General features: G+C 34.8%; 1 protein-coding gene across 3 annotated transcripts in view; it reads left to right on the plus strand.

The window, feature by feature from the left end:
• Positions 1-3,491, plus strand: part of LOC108747789 — a 36,010-nt gene extending 32,519 nt beyond the window's left edge. For 2 of the 3 annotated variants that reach the window (XM_018485562.1, XM_018485563.1), the window contains exon 6: positions 1,696-3,491. In XM_018485562.1, coding sequence (XP_018341064.1) covers positions 1,696-1,850 — 155 coding nt within the window. In that variant the 3' untranslated portion in view covers positions 1,851-3,491. Of the gene's footprint in view, positions 1-1,598 lie in introns of all 3 variants that reach the window. The other variant, XM_018485566.1, reaches the window with a different exon arrangement.
• Positions 3,492-7,888: the final 4,397 nt, after the last annotated feature.

A 7,888-nucleotide genomic window follows, 5' to 3' on the forward strand; every position in this document is an offset into this window, starting at 1 on the left:
TGTGTATATTCGAATTTTTGTGTTCTATCTTATAAATGAAATTTATTTTGCGTTACATGACTAACAGAGTTATATAAATATAAATGATATACATTATATATTTACAATTACATTATAATTTTCCATTTAAGCAGTTTCTTAATTTAATTTAATTCAAAGTTTAAGTTAGCACAGCAATGTACAATATCTTGATTTATCGTGAAAATATACTTTTTTATGAACTTAACTTTCTTTGCAGTCAACGTTCAAAGTAGTTGTCCTTAAAGAGATCCCAATTGTAATCGTCGTTATTAACTTTCGTTGTTGAGGCGCTCTATTGTAAAAATTCTTTCGATGCGACATGATTTCTTAAGAGGGCAAATCTAATTTTATTTCTTGACAATTTTGTTTCTATTGCATACGTGATCTGTTTCGCAAAAGTAAAAACTACAAATAAATCGACTAAAGAGTCTACAATCTTATGCAATCCAGTGTTATACATATACGCCCTATTGAGGATTCGTCGCAACTTCAATTTAGTAACTTGTGAGTTATACTAGAAGAAATTTTTTTGTAAGCATAGTTTATTAAAATTTGCGAATATAGTTGCTTGCTATAGTAAAATGTCGTTGTTTGCATCTGCACGATAATTCATTCATAGAGACATCCCACTCATCGGTAGTAACTACATGTAGAAACATTTTGATGAGAAGAAGCATAACTATACATATATCTATTGAGAGGGAATAAGAACATTCTAATATTAAATAATTTTTAAGTTTTATCGAATTTACCTATTTTTTTTTTTATAATTTTGTTATATTAGTTAATATAAGAAAAATCACAAAAAGTTGTCTTTTAATTTGGTCGCATTTCTTAAAAGGCTTTTTTATTCCCTCTAACGCGAGAAATAGAGAATACATAGTACAATTCATGAACTATTCAAATAATGCGCAAAGTGCACTTACATTCGTGTGTTTACGTTTTCACAAAGTTTATAAACACGCTGAGCCAATCATTAAACTTGCAATATTCTCATGAAATACTTGTCAATTAAAGGAGCCTTTCATTTCATACAGACACAACGAAGATCATCTTAATACTTCTTAGATAGAGTTAGCTAACTAAAATTATGTGCGGCACGAGATTAAATTTCCGTGAAATTCTTCATTTTTTATAATTCTTGTACATAAATTAGTATTTTAGGAACAAATTGTTAGTTCTTGATTGCTTACTAATGTTATTTTAATTTTTAAATCGAACTTTGATTTTCGAAACCTAAGAGTAATTCACTAATTTATAACTGAAAAAAATGGTATTAAAAATAAATGTATTCGTAATTATTTTTGAAGAAATTAATAAATAAGAGTGTTTATGTATTTTGAGGAAGAAAAAGTGCTTATAAAGAAAGATCTCGTAAAGCACGATTTTTTGTCGAGTACCTTTCAAGCGTTCGAGGCATAAATTCGTTTGCTAGAAAAAAAATGTATAGCATGCACATATTCATTTATACCGCATACATATGTACATACAAACGTGCGCGCATTCGGACACGTGCATTTACTCGACGTTGTGACGATTGACTATTTTGCTCTGACTAATGCATTTCTTCCGCGCAGGTCTTCATGCTTAAAGTTATTCTGGCTTTTCGTGTCGTGCTGCCGCGCTGTCGTGCTAAAGCACGCGATACTTTAGCAAGAAAATCTCTGTCGCCAGGGTCACGCACAGGATCGCGACGTGGGAGCCACAACAGCAGCGGGAACGCTTCGGCCGCCTCGGTGAAATCTAATAAATCTCCGAATCATACGAACAACGTCACCGACCCGGTCCTGGAGAACGTTACCATCGAGATTCGCAACGCGAAGGCATAAAATAGGACCGTCTTAGCACGAACAATCTGATCGACAACACATTCCTGTTTATCATTAGCCCAACATAGATTAACGCTGCGCTACATCGCATAGTTCGCCGTCCGTAAATAAATCTTCGACCCGCGCGTATAAATTGGCCAGCTCGGTCTCCAACGTTTCCGTTCAGTGGGTTGAGGAACGAAAATGTAACGTTCGATAATGCAAATATCATTGGTAAAAATACTTTCGCCTAGATAAATTGCGACGAAATACCGACGATTTGAGATCTCGACTGATGTCAAGATCTCGACGAGGTGGAGGTATAAATTATCAGTAATTGGGATCGCCTAAGTACGTATTGATGCTGCTTTAATCAATAGTAGGAGAACCATCCGGTTAGATTAATCGCGAGGAGTCTTTTCAGCAGTGTTTCTCTTTTGATATAATTCGATATTCCTCTATTTAATAGAAACGTAATCTAATAGAACGTAATTGAATGATCGTCAAGAACGTTGATTTTTGTTTAAGTTTCTTATTTGCTGATAGAAAAATCCTCTCAAAGAAATAGAAAAGAAACATAGTTCGTTAAAAGATAAACTATCAGTAACGCCTATTATGATGTTTTTAGCAATAGCAGTTGTAACTAAAACTGACCGATTAGTGATCGTATTGATTACATCAAGTTTAATCGTTTATATTAACTTGGACGGAATGTTAATGAGCTGTCTTGAGAACAGAGAATTGTTTAGCAAAAAAAAAGCGATTCGGTACACGCGATCCAATACGTTTAAGTTGTGAAATATCGTAGAAAATATTTCGGGAGAAATTCCGTTTGAAGAACATTATTAAAAAAAGATGAAAAAAAAATCCGGTGCAATAAATTGAGAAAATTTGAGAGAAAATGAGAGAGATGAAAAATCATCATACCTCTTTATACTGTGACAACGTAATTCTGTTGCTCGTCCGACTATCGATGCAGTTTCTCGACCCTTTACTTCATGATAGTTGTTTTAATTATTTCAGAAATCAAAACGCGGCCAACGTAACATTTGCGACAATTTCGAAACATACACGTAATGTAAAGGCCTTTCGGACCAAGCGGTTGCGAACACCGCATTCAATCGTTCTGTTTAATGGAAATGTATGTAACATACGTAACAAGTAATTGGTGTACCATTGTATGCTAATATCCAGTATATCAGGGTCACATAGAGCTCGCAAAATATCTCGCAAAGGATATATCAAGAGCGAATATATCCAGTAATATAATAACGTGGTCCGTTAAGGAAGTTATGGAAAATAACGGTTGCAATTGACTGTAAATTGTCGGTCCACATACAAGCAATTAGAAGATCTCGTTACTCTTAAGAGGAAAGTATAAACAACAAATTAAAACGATGAATAGTTTTCTTCGACTAGTGCCAACTAGTCGATTCACAAATCATAGATCACGTTAAGGATTGAAGCGAGGACAAGTCATTCACAGCGTCCATACGATGATCGACAAGATCAGACGCGTACGCCTTTTCCCTGAAAGTTTTTTTTCGGTACGTGACACCGCAGCATCGAGACGCGGCAGGACGACGATCGCGAGATCAACGATTATTAAATCCTTTACATCGAAAGCGACGCTGCGGCTCGATTGGCTCGCGATAAGCCAACACGAAAGGGACCAGAGCAGAGCGCGACACACGTTTTCGGAGGTGCGAAGTTGAAAACGAAGTGCGTTGCCGGATTCGCTAAGACGGTGCCACGCGGAGATGATGAAGAGTGCATCTCACGAATATTAAGCCACATACAATCATAAGCGTAGCACTAAATGATATATATAATTACATCAATTAAATGTAATCAGCACGAGTAGACGACATTTCCTCGAGGTGTGCACCAAACTTTCACAGAAGAAAGGCTTATTGCTTAAGAATAAAAATTTTCCTTTATTGTAAGAGAAATTTTTCGATGTTTAGAAGTTCTTTCTGCCTACTTTGAGAGTTTGTTACAATATCCACATTAAATATTAGCGGAGAAAATTAGAATGCAAAATAGAACATTTGAAAGAGAAATATAAGAGAAAGAGAAAAAAGAAAAAAAAGAGTTCCTTTTAAACAAGTGCGTATCTTATTACAAGATATGTACTACATATTATCAGAAAAATCGAAGTAATTGCAAGTTTCTCAGAAAATTCTAAACAATTTTAGAAAAACCTCTATTCGAGGAATTTTGTTTGAATAAAAATTTTCTTTTTTGAACATTTCTAGCTTGCCGTTTCACGGCTTTCCATAGAAATCTACATGAGGCATTACCTGCGTTTCTGTCGAATTAAATGAATGAAGGAAAATCGTAGAATGACCAATAGATACGTATATTTCTACTTTGTTTTATATACGTATCACGATGACATTTTAGCGTTTAATGTTAATACTCACACAACAGATTCGTCCCTTTTCGCAATCAAGCTTACCGCTAAACGTCGAACCCGACAGTAATTAAATATACAATCGCAATTCGAAATCTGATATTCATGTTTGAGTGTTGACAAATTAGATTCATTGAATATTCAGATGGAAATGTACGTCGAGCTTGACATTGACGCAATATCGGCAACAACTAGTAGTTGGAAATTTATGGCTTTCTTCTTATTGGCGACGAGAAGCAAGAGAAAGAGGGGTTGAAAAGATAAAAAATATATTAAGAGGCATAATTCTTTAAAAAAAGGAGGCATCAAAAGATGAATCTATAGTTTGTAGCAGTCCAAAGAATATGCATATAATCCACAAGAGTTCTACGACTAAGTTCTAAGACTTAGAATAAGTAATTTGGAATCACAAATGATAATATTACTAATTATATCATAAGATTTGTCGTTTATTATCGCTTTTGCCTCCTACAACTCCTCTCTTCTCTGCGACACGCATCTTTCATCTCGTCAAATTTTGCTCACGCGACACATCTTGATCGCTAGAAAAATGCTTTTATCTTGCTTTGCTGGAAATAATAATAACATTTGTACCATATTGGTGAATGTTTCGTGGATTTGCCAGGACCAACGGAGATCCGTTGAAACCCTTATGTCTAGTGTTACGTGGAAAAGAATCTCTTTGTGTAGAGCGACCAAAAAGCGCGACTACTATTACACACAAGTTTGGACACAAAGCACGCGACTTTATACGCGAGTATCTTATTGTTAATCGCACAAGAGTACATTTCGGTATCTCGAAAGCTTGCAATATCTGTACGCGGATAGAATTGTGAGGGCAGACGAGCGATCGTACCCCAGAACGATTGTATCTCAACAATTTAGTGCCTGCGCTGTCGCGTTCCTAGAGATAGATTTAAATTTATCGACCATTTATTATACGCGAGTACAGAATATATACATATATATATATATATATATATAAAATATATATACATTTACACGCACGTGTAATCGTGCGAGAGAGAATATATAAAATATATTGATAAATGCGTATATATATATATATACACGATTATGAAAGCTTGGCACTATCTGCACTATCTGTAGATTACTTCTGTAACGCCTAGCAATTGTCTCCACTCTGTGATCCGTGTGCAATATACGTAGCTGCGATTATTCTCGCAGCCATTATCGTGATTATTAATTGTTATCGTCACTATTACTGTCACTATTATTATTATTATCATTATTATAGTTGCTGTCGCTGTTATTAATTGCTCCCATGAGGAGTGTCAAGCAAAACGACTCGCTTAGAATATTACCGCCCCGCACCTGACATCGTCCGCGTTTAAATTCGTCACTATCATGGCATGCATCCTACGACCATCCGATAGGTTTGCACCCGGGCGCGGATCAAATAGAAAGCATTGTTATACTACGTTACTGATATTACTTTTAACGCAGCGAGAAGCTGAGGCGTCGTCACAGCGGGACTCATTACAAGGGATGCGTGCGTCCGCGTGATTTGTGTACGTGAGTTGGTCAGTATCTAGTAGATAGCGATCATAAATCTAATTGCATTCGCAAATAAGAAATCTAGCGCGTAAGATTGGGTGATTTTAATTATTCGAATCGTTGACTGACGTCACTGTCGAGAAATCGGGACAATCCAGAAACGAAATTCGGGGAAGGTTTCTGTTCCGGGATCGCGCGATTTCGCGCCGTGACGTTATTCTTTTAGAATATAAGTCTAATAGTTATATAGTAAATCTAACGAGAGTTAAAATAAGCACACTTATACACTTATGATCGCCCAAAATGATCTGCACCAAATCTAGATAGATTTTTCAAGCTTCGGGATAATTATCTATATAGGATAGTTTTTTGACGCTTCGACGATGCGGATATGATATTCTAAGATACACTTTAATCCGATATCACTTATTAAGAGTATATTTTCGCGAGCAAATTCGCGCACAGATCTTTTTCTCCGCCCTTAAGGAAAGAAATGAAGAAAAGGATGGAAAAGGAGGAGCAAAAACGGAACAAGCAGAGTGCCTATTCTTTATCACTCAAAAACGCTCGCTCACTTTTGTAAGTCTATAACTCTAACAAGTAAGGAATTAAGTAACGTTTTTTGCACACTCTACTCTTATCTCGACGGAAGATCGATGATAACAAAAATAAAATGACATTTTCTAGTGGTAGATATCTTGTAATGTAATGAAATCATAAATGATTTTCTTTATTTGACAAATCGATTTGTTCGATATGATAAACGAATAACACGTAATTACGATCTCTTGTTAGAACTAATTTCGTTTTATGCACAGCGTGTCTCAAAGTATATAATCAGGTAGTTTTGATTTTAATCATCAGCTCCCAAGCATTATTATTCGCTGAACAACTTGTAAACGGGAGAATAGATTCTAGCAAGTTTGTGGTATCTAAAAAGTGTTTTGCATTGCGCATTATCGCGTGCCAAACCATTTCACTATCATTAGTCGACGGATTCGCAACTGCTAAGGCAGTCACGATCTTTTCAACGACCAAATTAATCGCAATGATGACTGTAGATTAGAACGGTCGAAATTTTCTTAATCTCTACATCGTTATGAGGAATAGATAATATAGATATGAATAATACAAGGAGGAACGATGCTGTGATTCAAATATGGGGAAGTGTTTGGATCATCGCCCGTTCCCAAAAAAATATTTCACAGGAAAGATCGAATGCGAAGAAAATTTCAAACTAATAATATATTATTATTTATTGACCAATATATTAGTCGCGATTAAAGAAACGCTGTCATAGAAAAGATAAAAATTAGTTTCTAACTAGAACATGCAAAGCTTGGAGATTTTCAGAATAAGATACCTCTTTGATATCGAATAGTTTCATTCTAGTATCCCACGAATGTCCGAAATATCGCGTATGTGCTCTGGCGATCAGAGATTACCACGCCTCGAAATTACGATTATCGTCAATGACCTGCATTCTACGAGAAACAGTGACAACTAGTAAATGTATTTGGTATAAACTACGGTTACTTCGACGATGAGCACGCAAATAGGATCGTATCTTTTTAACGATCCTAGAAAAACGATTTTTCATCAAGTACAATATAAGTAACTGTAATTATTATAATTTAGCTTATGAATTTTCTTTTGTATTTTCAAAGTCAGTATAAATATTGTCACCCAAAATCGTACTTCTACTTTACACTGTAAACGTTAATTACCGCGCGATATATTGTATCTTATAAGTCGAAATAAGTTGTTTCTTCTTACATGTAACCAGCGATAAGATTTAATGTAAGCGCTAAAACTGCTTGCTCTTAAGAGAGACTACGCGGTATATCGTATAATACTCTAATTATTAAGCTTTTGCGGATTGCTAAAATTCGTCATATTATAAATATATATATATATATATATACACACATATACATATATATATATACACACATATACATATATATATATACACACATATACATATATATATATACACACATATACATATATATATATACACACATATACATATATATATATACACACATATACATATATATATATACACACATATACATATATATATATACACACATATACATATATATATATACACACATAT

This window comes from Trachymyrmex septentrionalis, unplaced genomic scaffold (assembly GCF_001594115.1).
Source record: "Trachymyrmex septentrionalis isolate Tsep2-gDNA-1 unplaced genomic scaffold, Tsep1.0 scaffold20, whole genome shotgun sequence".
NCBI lineage: Eukaryota > Metazoa > Arthropoda > Insecta > Hymenoptera > Formicidae > Trachymyrmex > Trachymyrmex septentrionalis.